Below are 20,509 nucleotides of genomic sequence, written 5' to 3'. Positions count from 1 at the left end.
GCATCTAGTTTGCCGAGTGCCTCTTTGTATACACTCGGCAAAATATTATCTTTGCCGAGTGTTTTCTCTAGACACTCGGCAAAGTGTACATAAAATGACGTATTTTACTGAACTTTTTCTAATATACTTGGGCAAAATCGTGTCAACATCACTCAACAATGGTTAAATTATTTTTCTACTGATAATGTTCTATTATTTCATGCAGTTATAGCGCAAATTGCATTTATATCTACTAAAAATCTGTAATTGCATTTAATCAATAAAAAATAGTAAACGCATCCGAAAAATTTCCAAATTTTGACACGAACCAATCTGTGTTGTATGTTGCCTATACAAAAAGATTTGAAGCCAAACCTTAACTCAAGTGTCACTTGGACTACAAATCTTATTGTGTCCTCTCTAACTTCTATGAATCCTTCCAGGAGATGAGTCGGCTTCTAAGCATCATATGCCAGAAATTGGGCGAAACCTTCTCAATTTTTTACCACAGCCTCCACACATAATATCATGACATCTTGACAAATCTTGTGATTTTCAGATTTCGTTTGCTTTTTTTAGAATTTGACAACCATTCAACCACACGTTCGTGGTCGTGTTTTTTAAAATCAATGTTCAAAATTTCTTTTCATTTCCTGGTTGAGACCTCAATCCGGACTCCATAATATGGATATAATTTTTCCACTGATTATAATCCATCATTTCATGTACCTGCAGTTAAAATCTGGCATGAATAAAAAAATTCCTATTAATGCAATCATTTCATTAAAAATAGCAAACAGACCACAAAATATACCAACTTTTATTATGGATTACAAAATCTCCTACGTGGGGAGTAGAAAAAGTGTGGAGGCCAGGGGACGAATTTTTTTTTTCGTTCGCCGAGTGCAAAACGAAACACTCGGCGAAGTTCTGTGTTTGCCGAGTGTACAGAGTGAGGCACTCGGCGAAGTAATATGTTTGCCGAGTGTCTTGGAGTGGCACTCGGCGAACTTCTTGATTTGCTGAGTGTGGGCGGGAGGCACTCGGTGAACGGCCTCTTTGCTGAGTGTCGGCGTCCAACACTCGGCAAAGGACTAACGGCCGGCCCAGTCCGGTGACGGACGGTGCACGTGCAATGCACGCGCCGTTTTTTTACCGAGTGTCGCACCTTTGCCGAGTGTCTATGAGCGGTTTGCCGAGTGTCATATTTATGGCACTCGGCAAACGACCTTATTGCCGAGTGTAATATGTTTGCCGAGTGCCCCGTTGAATACACTCGGCAAATAGGCTTTTTGCCGAGTGCCCGAAAGAAAGCACTCGGCAAAATTTTTACACGCGGCGAATTTACTGTTTCCGGTAGTGAAAGTTTACTATAATTGAAACAAGTTATCATTTACCTTGCTGCAGGATGCATACCGACGCCCAAGGTTGTCAAATGTCCAATTATACCTCACAAGGAGAGCATACCTGTGCTCGCACTTGTTTATAGGATCCACAACGATAAGATCATCATCAGGAGGCCCCGATCCGCTACTACCAATGACTTCAAGCACCTCTAGAAGCTAGTAAAATATAAGAACCTATCAATCCATAATACGATACAAATTAAAAACTAACTGCATCACGAATCTAGTATGATCAACCCAGATCCCCAAATCCATAAATCCCCTTCCCTAGGATGATAGGGGAAAGTAGCGGCTCAAACTAGGGGACTGACCTCATCGTGGCTCATCATCCTCTCATAGTCGAGAGGTGGCACAATCATCCTCCCGTCGCCGTTAGGATGCGCCATTCCCGCCGCGAGCCATTGCAGATCTGCTCAACGAAAGTCATCTTTGCGAAGCTAGCAAAGCATCGTGCCGGCCATTCGATCGGTAAAGACTCACCTGAAACTTACATGTGGGACTCGATCGCGGTAAAGACTTCCCATTCAATTGGTAAGAGGTTTGATCCACGGGAGGAGCACATCTGCCTTTCTATTTTACCGTCCTATTTATCAGCTTAAACTTACATGTAGGACCATGGTTGGTTTATGACATTTTTTGTGGAGCTTATGTCGTCACAAAACAACCATGTAACAGCTAGTGACGATTTCTTTTTAGCTACAGTGGAACTTTTATGACGTTCCGTAATTGGCACTAAATCTACTCGGATGTGAAACTTTGTGATGTTTTTAGCTTAGAAACGTCATAGATCTATGACAAGAACAAATGTGTCATAAAAGTTTCATCATAGATCAACACATTTCTTGTAGTGGATCACACATCCGATGCTTCCATGATGCTAAATCAGCAGCCATATCAAGAAAGATATGTTTCCATAGGCATGAAAGAGTTGTTAAAGACTAGGTCATTTCGGACCTTCAAGGCATGTTCCACAGCAAGACAGTGATGATCGGCGACCAGACGCGGCGGCCTCCACTTGTAGAAGGTCATGTAACTCCCAGAGGTCACGGAATGAGTCAAGGTACGTGTTGACGTTGGATTTTGACACAAGTTTTGAATCGGCGTCAAAGGAGAAGGAAGCGGCCGATACGGCGAACAGGAAGCTACAGTTGGGAATCGGCCGATTAGAGCTACAGTGTTCCGGCCGATTGGTGGAAAGAATTAATAGAGGCTGGCCGATTGGGAGTCAAAGTGGTTCGGTCAGTTTGGGCCTAAAGTGGGCCAGGGCGATGATTAGTTGAAGAAAGAGATTGGCCCATGGAAAAATAGTATCCAACTCCGACACGAGTTGTGTTTGTAAATATTTGTTATCTTTTAAAATTAGAGATAGATCCTAGTCGGTTAGAAAATCGGTTGTAACAGGGTATAAATAGCTGCCTCGTAGGGCTTGTAAAGGACAACATATCAATCAATACAACAAATCTACTTTTTCCTCGTACTTTATTTTCAAGTTGGCGACTTTGCTAAAACATTTTCTTTTCACGAGTTCGTACGGGTTGGCAGGGCTGCATCGACACGATCTCCGATCAATTTGTAAATTCCGCTTATCGAGTAATATCTAAGCTTTAACTTCAGGCGCATCGTTGTTGTTTCATTTAGATTTATTCACCAGTTATCGATATTAACTAGAATTATAGGTTTTATCTATTGTTTTAGTTTTATCACTAATTATCCAGCTTGAGATACGAACTGTCGGCTCTTTGTTATTATTTTTATTTATCATATAGCTGATTAGATCTGTTTCAAGCCTTACTCTGTAGCGTTGTTTAGATTGCTCTAGTAGTTTCTTTACAATCGCTACGTGGTCATCGGCAGCCTTATAGCAAGTCACTTACATAATAAATTAGCCGATTCGCTGATATGGACAGATTGGAACTTTAGCCGATCCAAACCCCTGGAATTTAATACTTTCCTTTCTGTTGGGGGGAAATATTAACGACCTCCTAATGCCGCTAAAAGCAACAGTCATGAAGGCCCAGACCCACCTGCGGTAATTACGATTACCGCCGACCCAGTAGAGGCAGAGAACATCCCACTCCGTCTCGCTCGACCTAGGGCCCCGGGGTCGGACAATCCCGACCCCTCGATGGCGGGACTCCGCCTCGCCCGACCGCGGTCCCAGGGTTAGGAGCGCTCGACCCCTCGCCGCAAGGCTCCGCTTCGCCCGACCCGGAGTCCCGGGGTCGGACGCTCCTGACCCCTTGAAGACTAAACTCCGCCTCGCCCGACCCAGGGGACTGGGGTCGAGAGCGCCCGACCCCCCGCCGCGAAACTCCGCCTCGCCCAACCCCGGGCGCGGAGGGTCGGACTCGTTCGCGCCCACAAGACAAGCATCCGCCTCGGGCGCAGATTGGAAGATCAGGGCGCGGATCTCGTGGGTCCCCCTGTCGACCTCGCCATAAATGTGCCGCGGCCCTAGCATGCAGAAAGGAGTTGGCGCCCCCAACGCGACCCGACACAAGTATCCATGCACGACCGTGCGGCGCGAGCTACAGCGGCCACGTCTCCCTCTGATTCGCTATAGGGTACTCATGGCCTGCGCCATTCGGCACAGGAGGCCGTTTCGCCCGTTCTCGCGTCCCGCGCTTCCGACGACAGGGATGCGACGTCCGCGTCCCACGGGTCATCAGCGAGATAACAGGACCAGCCGTCCTCCCCGACGGGCACGGACGCTGCGACTGAACATCATCATCATGCCTGGCGGCAGCGGCCGTCAGGGAAATCATCGACAGGACCTGGAGGCAGCCGCCCCCTTCCGGCGGACGCGTTGACAGGAGCCGGAGGCCAGAGCGAGGGGCGGCGGTCCTGGAACTTGGATCCTCTCCTTATGTTGTATTTTACTTAGCTATTGTTTATCTTTTTTACTCCTCCCCACACTCGGTCTTGCCTGTAACCCCGGTGGTCTCCTTACGCTATAAAAGGAGAATCGGGGGCCTGAGACAAAGGGAGGCTTCAAGGCAAATAGAACACACCCGCACCCACTTAGAGCACGAGCGCCCTCTCAAGAGACCTGGGATCAGTTCCCTCTCTCGCCCATCTGTAACCCCTACTACAGAACCCCGCGTGGGCAACACGAGCAGCCTCGATACTGGATGTAGGGCCTCCTTTTGCCCGAACCAGTCTAACCCCGTGTCTCCTACGCCACCATCCGAAGCCTTACACGCATAAAAGAAATTTACTAGTCTAGAGTCTTGATCCGCAAATCTTGACAACGACAGTTGGCGCGCCAGGTAGGGGACCTTTGCGCGTACATCACCGGCTTCAGATGGCCAACCACGACGCCGATTCCAACGACGAGAGTCACCACCCCTCGCACGAGTGCTCCATGGCTGACGTGCGCTCCGAGGGATCCAACGACGACGGTGCCGAAGGGAAGCAGCGCGCTCCCCCACCGCGCGCCGCAGCTACGACTGAGGCCCTTGTCAGGGTCCCGGTGCCCCACCAGGAGGACGAGCACCGCCGCAACGAGGGTGGGGCGTGTCATCGAGCCCGCGACGTCCAGCGGCACATCTGCGGGGACGAGGGTCATCCCCAACTCTTCGCACGCGCCAGCCAGAATGTCGCCGCCGCGGCAGCCCTACTCCGACGACTCCCCGATCCGGCAATGCCCAAGGAGCGATGGGCCCGCTAGGAGGTACACGACTTACTTGAGTGTGCAGCAGTCCAGCATGTAGAAAGCTCCGCATCCCGGCGCCGCATACACGGCGCCAGCAGGGTCACACTCTCCGCGCCTATCAAGAGGCGTGGAGGATTGTCCATCAACCTTCCTCCCATGGGGAAAACCGAGCCTCGCCCATTCGACGGACTCCAACACGTGCAGGCGATGGGGCTTCATCCGTCCCCCGCCGCGTCGGCCCCATCCGCGATGCCCGTGACGCCTTGGACGTGCGGAGGCGCTCCCGTGCGGACAGGGAGGATAGAGCCGACCGCGGCTACCGCGTACACCGTGGTGGTCGCCACGACGGTGGAGAAAATCGGAGCCCGAGCCCCAACCCAGCGAGGCCCAGGGCCTTCTCCGCACGCATCCTGAACGTGTCGTTCCCAGCGCGCTTCAGACAGCCTACCAATGTGGCCAAATACTCTGGGGAGACGAACCCCGAGCCTTGGCTTAGCGACTACCGACTTGCCTGTCAGGCCGGTAGAGCGGATGACGACCTGTTCATCATTCGCAACCTCCCACTGTTCTTGGCCGACTCGGCGCGAGCCTGGCTAGAACACGTCTCGTCAGGTTGGATCCGTAACTGGAACGACCTGAGAGAGATCTTTGTAGGGAACTTCCAGGGCACATACAAGCACCACGGGAACTCCTGGGTCCTCTGGAGCTGCCGCCAGGAGTCGGGTGAGACTCTCCGAGGGTACATTCGACGCTTCTCCAGGAAGTGCACCGAGCTCTCCAACATCGCCGACATCATCGGCGCCTTCCTGGCAGGGACCTCCTGTAGATCTCTAGTCCACGAGCTGGGGCGTGTAGGCCCACAGACCACCAAGGAGCTCCTCGACATCGCCACCGACTTTGCCTCGGGCGAAGAGGCCGTCGGGGCGATATTCGATCGCTCCAAGGGCAAGGCAAAGAGGGAGGAGGATGCTGACGAAGGCGCCTTCACTCACCGGAAGAAGAAAAAGGCCGCGGCGGAACCCCAAAGGCTATGGAGGGGCTCAAGCACGACGACGGATGAGGATGATGACGATGAAGATAAGGATGATGATGAAGAAAGCTCTTCCACTCTATGAGGAGTGCGCGGCAAACGAAGTACGAGTCGATCGCATCTATTGCGATGTCAGGTACATCCCGTCACCTCTGTCTTTCTCCGGAAACCGTACGCACAATCTCTTTTTAACCGCAGAGACCACCGCGCCTCCTACCCCACGAGCTCGGCGTTTTCTGCCGCTTCTACTCCCGGAGGTCATGCGCACAACTTCCTCTGCAAGCGGACCAGGACCCGCTCCGGGTAAAAAAGGGATACAGAGCTGAAAATGCTCTTACGGCCCATTACGGTCCAGGGGTTCGAAGGCTGGCCCTCCAGAGGGTTCGACAGCTGCCCCAGGACATCCCCCGAGCAAGGGGTGAGAAGGGACGGGTCCGCTAGCGGCCACCACCCAGGCGAGCGAAAGCCAAGGGCGTCCCGACCTCACGTTCGAGCCCGAGCTGGCGTCTAAGTTCATGGTTTTTCCCCGAAGAAAGGCAACGAGCCCCCGAATCCGATCGAACGGACTCGGGAACTATATGAACTGGCCAGCCAGAATCTGGAGTACGCCACCAGCTTGGCTTGAGCCGGACCCCCCCGAACGGGGACCGGGACTCCACTCGAACCGACCCGTTCGCAGCTCAACAAGCACCACGGTTCGTCCAACGAGGTAGAGTGGCATGGCTCATCCCCTCCATCCCAGCGAACGGATGCTTGAGGGGTAACGATCAAAAGCCGATCTAGCCTCCCGATCGGTCTCCTGCAACGCGCGGGGGCTCGGGGGCTAGCGTCGCAACCAATGACCATGCGTGTGGTCGCGATTTGAGGACTCGAGGCGGGAGCGCCCTACGGAGCAATGAGGAGTCCTCCCGCACCAAGTCATCCACAGGACACCTCTCCTGATCAAACTCCTTGGCCAAGCCGGACCAACAACACTCCCTATCCCTGATCAATCGCAGCTTGCAGGGCGAGCAGAGATCCTCGACGAGCGACGAAAAAAGCCTCTGGAGGAGCATCTTTGCTCCACCACAGGCTCGGGGGCTACTGTTGGGGGGAAATATTAACGACCTCCTAATGGCGCTTAAAGCAACAGTCATGAAGACCCAGGCCCACCTGCGGTAATTACGATTACCGCTGACCCAGTAGAGGCAGAGAACATCCCACTCCGTCTCGCCCGACCTAGGGCCCAGGGGTTGGACAATCCCGACCCCTCGATGGTAGGACTCCGCCTCGCCCGACCCAGGGCCCTGGGGTCGGACAATCCCGACCCCTCGATGGCGGGACTCCGCCTCGCCCGACCGCGGTCCCAGGGTCGGGAGCGCCCGACCCCTCGCCGCAAGGCTCCGCTTCGCCCGACCCGGAGTCCCGGGGTCGGACGCTCCCGACCCCTTGAAGACTAAACTCCGCCTCGCCCGACCCCGGGGACTAGGGTCGGGAGCGCCCGACCCCCCGCCGCGAAACTCCGCCTCGCCCGACCCCGGGCGCGGAGGGTCGGACTCGTTCGGGCCCACAAGACAAGCATCCGCCTCGGGCGCAGATTGGAAGATCAGGGCGCGGATCTCGTGGGTCCCCCTGTCGACCTCGCCATAAATGTGCCGCGGCCCTGGCATGCAGAAAGGAGTTGGTGCCCCCAACGCGACCCGACACAAGTATCCATGCACGACCATGTGACGCGAGCTACAGCGGCCACGGCTCCATCCGATTTGCTATAGGGTACTCATGGCCTGCGCCCCTCGGCACAGGAGGCCGTTCCGCCCGTTCTCGCGCCCTGCGCTTCCGGCGATAGGGATGCGACGTCCGCGTCCCACGGGTCATCAGCGAGATAACAGGACCAGCCGTCCTCCCCGACAAGTACGGACGCCGCGACTGAATATCATCATCATGCCTGGCAACAGCGGCCATTAGGGAAATCATCGACAGGACCTGGAGGCAGCCGCCCCCTTCCGGCGGACGCGCTGACAGGAGCCGGAGGCCAGAGCGAGGGGCGGCGGTCCTAGAACTTGGATCCTCTCCTTATGTTGTATTTTACTTAGCTATTGTTTATCTTTTTTACTCCTCCCCACACTCGGTCTCGCCTGTAACCCCGGTGGTCTCCTTACGCTATAAAAGGAGAATCGGGGGCCTGAGACAAAGGGAGGCTTCCAGGCAAATAGAACACACCCGCACCCACTTAGAGCACGAGCGCCCTCTCAAGAGACCTGGGATCAGTTCCCTCTCTCGCCCATCTGTAACCCCTACTACAGAACCCCGCGTGGGCAACACGAGCAGCCTTGATACTGGACGTAGGGCCTCCTTTTGCCCGAACCAGTCTAACCCCGTGTCTCCTACGCCACCATCCGAAGCCTTACGCATATAAAAGAAATTTACTAGTCTAGAGTCTTGATCCGCAAATCTTGACAACGACAGTTGGCGCACCAGGTAGGGGACCTTTGCGCATACATCACCGGCTTCAGATGGCCAACCACGACGCCGATTCCAACGACGAGAGTCACCACCCCTCGCACGAGTGCTCCATGGCCGACGTGCGCTCCGAGGGATCCAACGACGACGGCGCCGAAGGGAAGCAGCGCGCTCCCCCACCGCGCGCCGCAGCTACGACTGAGGCCCTTGTCAGGGTCCCGGTGCCCCACCAGGAGGACGAGCACCGCCGCAACGAGGGCGGGGCGCGTCATCGAGCCCGCGACGTCCAGCGGCGCATCTGCGGGGACGAGGGTCATCCCCAACTCTTCGCACGCGCCAGTCAGAATGTCGCCACCGCGGCAGCCCTACTCCGACGACTAGTACCTTAAGAAGCTATGTACCTTAAAAAGCTAAAACGGATAGTAATTTGGAATGGAGGGAGTGATCGTTGCAAGATATAATGGAAAGTAATGAACCTTTTGGGGGAAAGGTTATTGTGTTTGGAGGAGACTTTAGACAAGTTCTTCCAGTCATGCCGTGTGGTATGAGAGCACAGATTACTGATGCGGCGCTGCAAGGATCCTATATATGGGACAAGATGTAGAAGATCCGCTTGCAGCAAAACACAAGGGCACAGAGTGATCGATGGTACTTTGATTTTCTTCTGAGGATTGGCAATGGGACCGAAGAAAGTTACACCAATGATCATGTGCAGCTCCCTGATGACATTATGATTGAATACAAATCTGATGAGTCCGTCGACAGTCTAATTAAACATGTGTCCCCAAATCTTAAAGGCAATTGCACCTCCTCAATATATACGAAGCTGGATCCGCCGCAGGGGCGCGAAGCGAACACGTAGCCCTGCACCTCGAGCCATGGGCACACGTGGAGGCAGGCGGTGGCGGGGGGCTCCCCGCAAAATGGCAGGCGGGCGCCTTTCCACAATACCGGCACGATCTCCGAATTTTCTCTTCTTGGTTGAGGAATATTCTAAAGCACGGGGGCGCACGCAAGAAAAACGAGCGTGTTTACTGTAGGCCGGGGGCCTCCCCCGGACCCGGAGCTGATACCTCGGGAACCGAGAGGCTCCCCGGAACATCGCATGCCACGGTGGCAGCCTCGGGGCCGCCGGAGCAGCCGTGATCAGACGGTCACGAAAAGGATGCGACGTGGCCCACGTGGTTGGCTGCGGCAGCACCCTCGGAATAAGGGTAGTTGACGTGAGAGTGGGCAATCCTGTCCACCAGGAACGAGCATGTTGATAAGCTCAATGCTATAGGATGATCCACATGTTACCAGGGAACAAAAGGTGTACGACAGCCACGACTCGGTTGACGATGATGCAACCAATAACTACCCACTTGATTTCCTGAGTTCTATTACACCTAATGGTTTGCCTCTGCATGAGCTCAAGATCAAGAAGAACTGCCCTATCATACTCCCTTGGAACCTTGATCCGTACAATGGTCTTTGCAATGGTACTCGTTTGGTTGCTAGGGGTTTCGAGAACAATTCGATGCTGAGATTGTTAATGGGCAGCGTGTTGGCAATAGGGTTTTCATTCCAAGGATACCTCTGTCCCCATATGAAGACATTACCCTACCATTCTAATTCAAAAGGAGGCAATTTCCTATCAGACAGTGACAGGGGAAAACTATTCCAAATGTGGGTATATACCTTCCTGAACCTGTATTCTCTCATGGACAGCTATACATTGCATTGTCTAGAGGTGTTGCACGAAATACTACGTGGGTTTTGGCCAAACCTAACATTGATGCCGATCCTCCTGGTAAGAGAACTAAGAACATTGTGTATAAGGACGTGTTGGAAGCATAGAAATATATTGATAGTGTAACGCTGCAGGGAGCGTTGTGGTTAGAGAGCGCCTGACCTGCCAGTTCTTGGTCAATTGCATGTTTGATGAATGATTTTGGATAGAATATGTCTCTTTAGAATTCTTATTTAGTATGAAATATATTACAAACATAAAACATTCATGCGTATGAGGTTACTTTTAAGTATTTCTACTCCATGTGTGAGAAAGATGACGATATCTAACGTTTGTTGATTGCTATGCGTGTTGATTCCCGAGCTTCGCAAAGATGCAGAGCAAACGTCCATGTTTTGAAATACCTTTTTGTGGTTGTTCCAAATAATGAAGGATTACATGCGGTCTCTCCGCATCTATCATTTAAATCAATGAAGTGTATTTTTAAGCTTTGATATTCACAATTAGTTACAATATCTTTTTAGACACGTGCGTGCCGCTCACGCCTTTTACTAGGAGTACAAGACCAACCTTCTATGAGCCAGGAATAAATGGGATCTCAGCTAGTGATGTGGGAAGGGAGAAATTGAGATTTTGACCAACTAGATACGAAATTATACCCGCTGCATAACCTGCAAGGGCAAACCCGCTCACCTGCAAACACAAAATGGAACATGAAAAGATGAATAATTGTTTACTAGAATATGGAGCGAACCTACGGGCAAAATAACTCAACTAAGAATGTTTCATCTCTAGCAACTAAGAATGTTTCATCTCTAGCAATAAGCACAAAACTATCATGGAAGTTAGATGCAACCTTTAGTCAGCAACAGGAGGCAATAGTATATTCATATATATACTACAACTGATGCATTGATCAAGTAGACTGATGCTACAACTGTAGAAGACCAGAGCTTAAATTTGAATAAAGCTTTGTTTCTATTAAGAAATTGACCTTATGTTGCCATGATGCCATACATTTCCAACATCATTTATATTTCATGTACCAAAGTATAAACAAAGCATAACTATGTGTGATACGGTAAAAAGTAATAAGGGAAAAGAATCAGTTCAACCATACTATACTTTAATATGTTTATACAAAGAAGTGGACTGCAGTATAACAGTTTATCAGGGAAACATAGGTATAATAGCAGCATACAGACTGGATTCAACATTTTATCAGGGAAACATAGGAAAATGCACTTTGATTCAGATGGCTAATAGCGCATGAAGAAAAAAATTCTGCAGTATATGGTATTGTCATTATGCTGTTACCTAGCTCCTCTTCATATTTGAATAAAACAGAAGATTACCTTGCGAATATACCAAAAGAAATCCACTTTTTCCATTCCCATAAAAGCAACTCCTGCTGCAGAGCCAATGATAAGCATTGAACCGCCAGTACCAGCACAGAATGCAATAAGCTGCCAGAAGTCCGAATCTTGAGGATACGCAGTCAGGTCATACATTCCCATCGTTGCAGCAACAAGTGGAACATTGTCTATAAGTGCTGATGCCACACCAATTGCACTAGCAATAAGATCAGCATTTGGAATATTGGCATCAAGATAATTTGCTAATTGCCTCAAAATCCCAGCAGATTCCAAGCTAGTGCCAAAAGAGAGAAAAACTATTAGAAAATGAAGAACATCTGATTGGTAATGGACTAGACTGCAAATAACAAGACAGGTGCTTTTTAGTTACACTAACATCATAAACTCGTAGCAGTTCATAAGTGTAAAGGTACATTACATTTAGTTAATTACCTTACCACGGCACCAGAGCATATAGTCCTGTAGTTTTTCTCTTTTTTTGAGACTATAGTTTGAATATTAACAATTCTGTTTACCAAATGTGTAGAATTTTCAGTGGTGTACGCATTTCTGAAATATTTTTTTTTTTGGGTGTGTGTGTGGGGGGGTGGGAGGGGGGGGTGTTGTTGAAGGATTACCTGCCAACCGATAAAAGGATACCTAAGAAGAACAAAATTCCTTGTGAATCAATCCGTGACAGTGCCTGTGGAACTTTTAGTCGCTGCCTTTCAGAGTCTCCATAATGTATTGCATCAGTCAGGATCCAGAGAATCCCAAGACCAAGCAGCATACCCATGAAAGGTGGCAGACCGGTGAGAGATTTAAAGACTGGGACAAACACTAAAGCTCCAACTCCGACAGCCAATACAAGTTGTCCCCGAGGAGCCATCTGTTCTGATGACAGGCTGGAGGATTTCTGAGATGATCCATTCGCTTCACTATTTGCAATGCATACAAAGTGTTAAATCAGGCACGGTTAAAACTGTTCCATTTCATATATCATAAGTTGTCAGTAGTTAACATGGTTAACAACCTGGTTAGGGACATCAGAGCCAGTGGAACTGCCAATGAAACAACTGAGGGAATAAACAAGCCCTGCAAGATCATAAGCCAAGCAGATTATTTCACGATCAAACGAAGCAGTGTTTTGCTCAAGTGGTATGCAGAAAATAAATGGAACCACCACAACAATGGGTGAGGCTCTATCCTATTAAACAAGTAAATAATGGAAATGTGAATCAATATATAGCAACCAGTTTCCCTACAAAGATCAGATACCAAAAATTATTTCAAAGAAAAATGACCTTTTGTATAAGCAACCACATCATCAGTAAACTAACATGATGCTAACTCTTCAAACTTGAGTCATCAGATCCACCAGGCGATGTCATTTTCATAAATCATAACAGTATGTGCAGTGAATATGTAATGCAAGCATGGGTATCATGGAACTCAGTAAACTATATTGATCTAAACCAGTCACCTAATATTTACACCATGGAAGAGGAATACATGTATCTCTATGAGGAATTTCAAACAGGTTAGAGTGGCATACTACTGTGTTGGGTAAAACGATGTAGACACTTGGCAAAATACAATGAATCTGGAAATAGAGAATTTTTCTGGAGAGAGAAATAGAGAGATAAAATAAAGCAAGTTACTAATATTTTATCCTTTAGTAGCATCTTCTGCAGACAAGTCTATATGTTCTCCACTTCAAATAAAGCAAGTTACTAATATTTTATACACACAGCTGTCCTGTGTGTTCAAGAAAAGTATTTACGACTCCCACACATAAAAAGACAGGTATCATTTGATCTATGAAATTTTGGATTGATCGCAGTGATTATTAAAATCTTGACAAATACTGTTCATTAACAACTAAAGAAACAACAATATAGCATGAAAGGTCAATAAAACCTTAAAGTATACAAGAGAGTAGAGTGCACCAAAATGTAAGGAAATTTATTTGTGTAGGCATATTGCAGTACACAAGAACAGTTGCAAAAAGCTCACCTGCATTATTTTCAATGTTGTAAGCTGACCATGAATCCACAACATAGTGGTTGTCACATCACCAATTGGTGTCCATGCACCGCCAGCATTCGCTGCTATTACAACAACAGCACCTAACAATCTGTCCCAATAAGCCAATGTTTTACTAACTCAAGAAGGTCAATAGCATTCCTACAAACTATTTATGGATGAAATTAGGGAATAAAAATTTCTTTAGATCAAACATTAATGGTGCGTCCACCTTTTTTTCTCAAAGACGTGGGAGGTCTGCATATCTTTGTATTAAGAGAAAAAAAATATTACAGCCAGACCCATTACAATAGCAACCGTATAACCTCAGTAATCAAGTCTTCAGCAGGTTGCACTGAGTTGTGTCCACCTCTATTGCCATGATCTAACATTAAATGAAAAAAACTAGAACCAACAACCCACTTCATGCAAGTACGCAAACTACAATGGATTGGGCTAAAACCAACACAACAAAAAATGAGCGAAAAATCCTTATTTATCGCCGAATATAGGTGCCAAATAAGAATTGTTCACTCCTTTTTTCTTTGCAGACCTGAGCCCTAACAATCTCAGCTGACATCTCTAACTAGACACATATGCCAAGAAAAATATTGGGTTGCTGCTACACACTACAAAATATTGGAAAAATGGCATAGAAGAGTTCCAACAATTTTAGTTCCATTTCAGGCATTAGGTCAACCTGCCCAAGGGGACCACAATCCCGGGGAACAGGAAGGGGCTGCACTGACCCATGTCTTAGTAAGGGTCAGAGGAGGCAGGGGCACAGGGATGTCCCTGGACAGCTTGACCTTGTTAACCCCATCGTCATCACTCAAACCTGCTGGGCGCGACACCTTATATGTTACCAGATACAGAGCAAGCATAAAACGAACATATGTATAGTGGTGCAAGGATATGATCATGATGAGCAAAAATAATGACAAAATAGTCAGAATATTACTAGATCATGTGCAGATATAACAGGTGAGTTGACAAAAATCATACTTTCTGTATTCTGATGGAGGTACTAGTTTCCGAAGCAACGACACCATCACAATAGTGGATGTCAAGTTGTCAAGGATCGCACTCACGAAGAAAGTTACTATACCAATCTGAAAAGGTAAAGAATTTATCATTAAAAAGTATAGCAGGATATTAAACAGTTTCACAATAAAAAAAACAAATTAATAGTTCAAGGTAGTTGGTGGGGGTGTCACGTGCATACTTTAGGTGGCCATGACCATGAATACAAGTTGTGTGACCATTGTGTTGTTGTCCAGCAGCTGCACCATAAGGGATAGGGAGACAGGAATCTAGTCTAATCTAATCTCCCAAACCCAGCCTGGGCCTGGTGTACCCACCCAAGGGAGGTGCTGTGTTGAGATGTCTTCCGCCAGATGGGTCCTAATGAGCAGGACATGACAGGGGCAACTAATTCTTAATTTCCTATTTTATGTAAGTATATGTGCCTGCATAATCCATGCTTAATTGTCTGGTCCAAATTAAACTGCACAAATAATGACTAGAGTATGTCGTAAGGGCAAAATTGTGGAAAAAGGGTATTGGGATGGACATAGTGCAAAGTATTTGGGGAAGCAAGATTTGATCACCAAAAATTGTAAAATTCAAATCCATCTGCCCTGTACTGCACCAAATATTGCACAATGCGCATTGCTCATCTTGAATTTGGTCAGTCTACATAGCTCGAATAAACTCATTAGTCATTACAGCCACAATTTTCTCTTTTGTACTTATGGAACAGTGCAAATGGGAACGCAGGAAGCTATAGGCACCAAACTAGCATTCTTCATTAAAATAGACTAAGCTAGATATGTCGGGGAAGAAAAATTAAAAGTCTAACAACAACAGCAGCAACAAAGCCTTGGTCCCAAGCAAGTAGGGTTAGTCTAGAGAGAAACCCAAGAACATTCACAAACATTGAGATAATTAAGAATTTAAGACTCTGGTTCTTTTGCCCTTTCTATCTCTGATGTAATCATTGTAGTAGGTACTTCCGTTTTGTAAATGGAAATGGGGTAAAGGCTCGATCCGAAAAATAAAAGAGAAAGCAATAGTAATGTAAGTTTTAAAAAAATCTCAACCACGGGGAGAAGACATCCCCCTATGTATACAAAGCAGTCATAGAGCGAAACACAGTATAGTAGAAAAGGAATGGGTGGAACTTCTTGTCAGCATAAGAATTCCTATGGATTCAATTCAAGGTTAGAAGTCCAAAGATCTTTTAAGTGAAGTGTGTTCATGTTAGGTCAGGTCTTGCATGTGTCTGTGCTGGAAAGCATGTATCTGGACTGAACAACTAAACAGAAGGTGATCAACACTAGGTCTGTTACGGACAAGTTCTTTGGTGCTAAGTTCCAGCGCAGGATGAAGAAGCGATCAGCTGAAAGTGGCTGAAGTTTGGAATAGATATTTGGGTTAGTTTGTTAGTCGGTTTGTTAAGTTCTTGGGAAACACTTAAGATATCATTAGGAGGTTCGTTAGGCCCGGGTTCTTTATAAGAAGCACGGCAGATTCTTTTGCAATCAAGCAGGAAGTAGTTGGATACTCTCAGAGCCTCCAGCGTGCGGCGAGATCCCATCTACCTCTTGCAGTTCATTCATCAATAAAGTAGCCATATCAAGGTCACTATATAGAAGCTAGTCAAAACTAAACATCCCTAGATACAAAACTGGTGATCTTTCTGGGACTCCATTAAAAGAATTTCTATCTGGACTGATAGTTAGTTAAATGAAGATTCTTAATCTCAAAGAAACGCTATCGTATTTCTGTGCAGCAATCCTGTTAGTACACCACGGGCAAAACAGTTTCTTTAGTTGACTCTTTGGTAATCATACAAAGCGCATGCACAGCTCAATGAGTAAAGTGTATGTTAAAAAATCTCACCACCCACACAAGAGTTTTAGGGCTTCGAGTAGATATATTATCAGTCACCAACTTGAAACCTTGATGAGCATCAACAATCTCTACAATGGTCATTGCACCAAGCAAGAAAAACACTATTTCACTGACTTCAGTAGTTGTATGATTCAACTCTTCAACAGCTATGTCAATCGAGGGAGCCTACATCCAGCAGAAAAATAGGTAAGAATAGAGGCCAATTGGAGAATATCATAAAAAAATGCTTAAATGGATAATTTCAGCAGAAAACAAAATTGTAATCTCTCCCTCTGTTAAAATGTTGACACTTTAAATAGACACTCACTAGCAAAGTTTAATAGACACTCCCTATATGCTCAACCAATGATAATCAAGATAATACAAATGAGCTTTAAAACAAATGATTGATAACTTGAATTTTAGGATAGCTGCTGATGTCTAGAAGTTGTTGTTTATGAAGAAGTCTCGAAGATTGTTTTACAGAGTAGCTTACCCCAATGCTTCTGATAACCCATAGGCAGGCAGCCATCAATAATGCAACTCCACTTTTGTTAAATGCAAGTGACTCTTCAAAAATAATACCTGCATAGCCAATAGCAAAAACCAACACCATTGCAGCGTCCTGCAAAAGGAAATATTTCAACAATGTTTGCAAAATAATCATTACTACTGTATGCATAACAAAAAAAAAGGAAATAATTGAACTCTGTCCACAATAATCATTATATTACCACACATAGTTGGACTGATAAAAGAGGGAAATGACTGAACAAGATGCAAGGACTTAACTGACCTGATTAGCAGCAACCCAGGAATGATTTATTGCAGCTGCCCCAGCCAATGCTGTTGCAAAGATAGTAAAAGCTTTCAGAAGATCATTTTTTGGTTTGTAGTTTTCTCCTAAGTACTGTGAGCTAACTTCATCAACTGAGCATAACGGGTCACAATTCCCTGTTGTGTCCAGTAGCTGAAATTTTAGTGAAACAAAAATGCATTAGTGACTGCATAGGACTTACTAGCAACCACCAACCGCAGCATAATACACATGCAAGCAACACGAATACTGTGCCAAGAACTTGTACACAAGGATGCAGAGATCTCTATCAACAAGTAGCTTACTGATGAATGGGAATAAATTGGTAAGCAGAAGTTATATACCCGTGCAAGGAAAACTCTGTGTCACTAAAATTAGGTTAACAAATTACTTGTATAAGCAGTTATGCACCGTCCACCATATGGTAGTTGCATTCTTTGATGAAAATAAATTGCAAGTTTGACAGATAAAATTTTATGACCTAAACAGCTGTATTGTTCCTCTCAGGGATCCTGTTCTTCAAGTTTTATCCAAGTATTATATACGGGTGGAAAATGCAGATGAAATTATAATATGCTGCATGTCCATAAGCTGAGCTTTCTCTCACTAGAACAAAAATTCCCTGACTCACTAGTTGCAGAAAACTAATCATATATTTCATACTAGAAACTAGCATAGCATACTTTTGAAGACTGGAAACAAAAGCAAGTCCTATGCTTTACATAGAACTTAATATCCCTTCATTATTTTTTACATGTAGGACCACCATCAAGCGTTGTGTTCTATGCTATTTATCTGCAGCCAAGTTTGACTGGATTGATTCATGGCCAGTACCTGGTTGTCCATTTTATGGAAACTCATTCATGCGAGTTTTCACTGAGAAGCTAGAGAACAGTTGCAGCTTGCATGTTGCTGTTGATGTAAGGCACATTATCAAAATTTCATTTCATAATGTTTATTTCGCTGTCATCAAACTACTCTCTCCATCCCATGAAAACTGCAATTCTCGCATTTGAAAAAAATCCCTCAAAGAGTGCAATCTTAGAATTGGATCACAGGTGGAGCCTACTTCACATGCATAATCAAGTGGCGAAAACATATTTGCCAGCCTTAAATACCTTGCATGCGGTGATTTACGCCAGCAAAAAAGGAAAGGCAGCTGCCTGAATAGATTAACTCCGCTAATTAATAACGGTACCAAGGTCACTGTCTGAAAAACACTACAATTGCACTCTTCATCGGATAGAGGGAGTACATTTCTAGATCAGACTGAAATCTAAGGAATGAGCATCAGCTATAACCACTACTAGTAAATGCCACTCGATTCGAAACAGTAGAATCAAAGAGGATAGCCGCCTACTGCCCTACGGTCATCTGACTTAAAGCACCTCCGCGACCGCAGGGGTTCAGTCAAGATTTGTTTACCGAAATGCAGCCGCAAGCATAACAATCCAGCGGGGTCGCTCGGTAATAAACTACTAGAACGCAGAGGAGACCCAAACCCAAGAGGAGAAAGAAGAAGTGCCCGCACCTCGTAGTCTTCGGGCTCCTCGGGCGGCGCCGGCGGCAGCGGAGGCGATGATGACGAGGACGAAGCGCAGCAGAAGCGGAGGCCGCGGCGCCATCGCTCGGCGTGCGGGAGTGGACCCACGGCAACTGCTGGCGGGCAGCGTCGGCGCCGGAGGAGAGCGGCGGAGGAGGGGAGGGAAGGGAAGGCTGCCGCCCGGGCGCCGGCGAGTAAGCCGCAGGAGAGCGCCATTGCTTTGCTTAGCTACTGCTGCTGCTGGAATTTGGGGACCGCCTTGCCTTCTCACTCGAATGGATGAGGAGCGAGTAGCGTGTAGCGGTCCAGGGCATTCCGTTACTGGAGGCCTTTACAATAACTTGTGGCAGCAATCTCTTTCCTAGAAAAGAAACCTTTTTTGAATAAACCTAGAAAGAAACAATGATAATGATAACCTTTGAAAGGCGGAGCTGTGAGCACGTTGGGGACATTTGGTTGTGAAAAAAGTATTGGTCGTCGTATTTTAGTTTAAATCAAGTGAACATCTAAATTTCTTATCTTAATTTTGACATACTTTGATTTTGGCTAGACAAAAATTGGAAGCTAACCAACCAAGTTCTGAAAATAAGAATTGTATGATTTAAGGAGAGAGATCTCGGTATCTTGAGTTGATCCCATCCCGTGAACTTTTATACGATGATTCCAAATCCTTACGTTTATGCATATGAGAGATGGGGTGACGAAACATGGAACACATTCCATTTCTCCAGCCAAACGAGAATTTGTTGGATTGTTGTGAATGTCAAAGCTGTGCTAGAACATTGGATTCTTGCTTTGAAAATATTTGCGGGGCTTTCTAAAATAAGAAAAGCAAAGTGTGAAAGAAGAAAGAAATGAAAAACGGCTAAGCTAATTTAAAAAGGCAAGGAAAAGAAAATGAAAATAAAACGGCTGAGCCAATTTGTAAGGTCAAGGGAAAGAAAGAAAAGAGTTCAGAACGTTACTAGCCTAGCATCGGACTACGTTTTCAATCTCTGAATCGAACTTCACTGGCCTAGCCTAGTTTCGCCAACTTGGCACTCCGATCCATGGAACAAAGCTATCAACACACAAAAAAACAAACAAACACACACACCACACACACCACACACACACCACACCACACAACGAAGCAGCCCAATTTATCAACAAGAATCCTCAAACAAAGGATCTGCTTCGCGCATACATGAGCGAAATGAGAAAGAAACAATGAGAACGTTAATGCACGAACGAGAGACTGTAGTGATCAATTAGCTTTCAGAAAACTAGCAAAACCAAGTAGCTTTGTGCAACACCCCTACTGTCAAAACAATGAACAGCTGAGTTGAGTTGGGTTGGGAAACACCGGTAGACAATAGACCTTCCATCCAGCGTAATATGTCTCGATGCTTTTTGATCGGGACTAAAGCTCCATCCAGCGTAACATGTCTCGACGCTTTTTGGACCTGGGACGGGTCAGGCCACTAGTAGAGAAGAGACCTTCCATCCAGCATTTTTAGTCCCGATCGTTTCTGGACCCGGAACTAAAGGGCCTTTAGTCCCGGATCAAACGGCCACCACCGATAGCCACCGATGACGGGAGCTTTAGTCTCGGTTGGTAATATCAACTAGGACTAAAGGGTAGTGGGATGAG

General features: G+C 46.8%; 1 protein-coding gene across 1 annotated transcript; it reads right to left on the bottom strand.

The window, feature by feature from the left end:
* Positions 1–10,665: 10,665 nt before the first annotated feature.
* On the bottom strand, positions 10,666–19,092 carry LOC101757108 (sodium/proton antiporter 2). Its single transcript, XM_004956226.3, has 10 exons — positions 18,865–19,092; positions 17,313–17,486; positions 17,013–17,141; positions 16,526–16,702; positions 14,627–14,733; positions 13,613–13,733; positions 12,630–12,691; positions 12,235–12,534; positions 11,597–11,891; positions 10,666–10,934 (listed from the first exon to the last, which is right to left on the bottom strand). Exons 1-10 carry the CDS (start codon positions 19,090–19,092, stop codon positions 10,815–10,817), a joined length of 1,713 nt encoding a protein of 570 aa, XP_004956283.1. The 3' UTR covers positions 10,666–10,814.
* Positions 19,093–20,509: the final 1,417 nt, after the last annotated feature.

This window comes from Setaria italica, chromosome II (assembly GCF_000263155.2).
Source record: "Setaria italica strain Yugu1 chromosome II, Setaria_italica_v2.0, whole genome shotgun sequence".
NCBI classification, from domain to species: domain Eukaryota; kingdom Viridiplantae; phylum Streptophyta; class Magnoliopsida; order Poales; family Poaceae; genus Setaria; species Setaria italica.
Note: the sequence above shows the minus strand (reverse complement) of the source record. Positions and strands in the feature narration are given on the sequence as shown.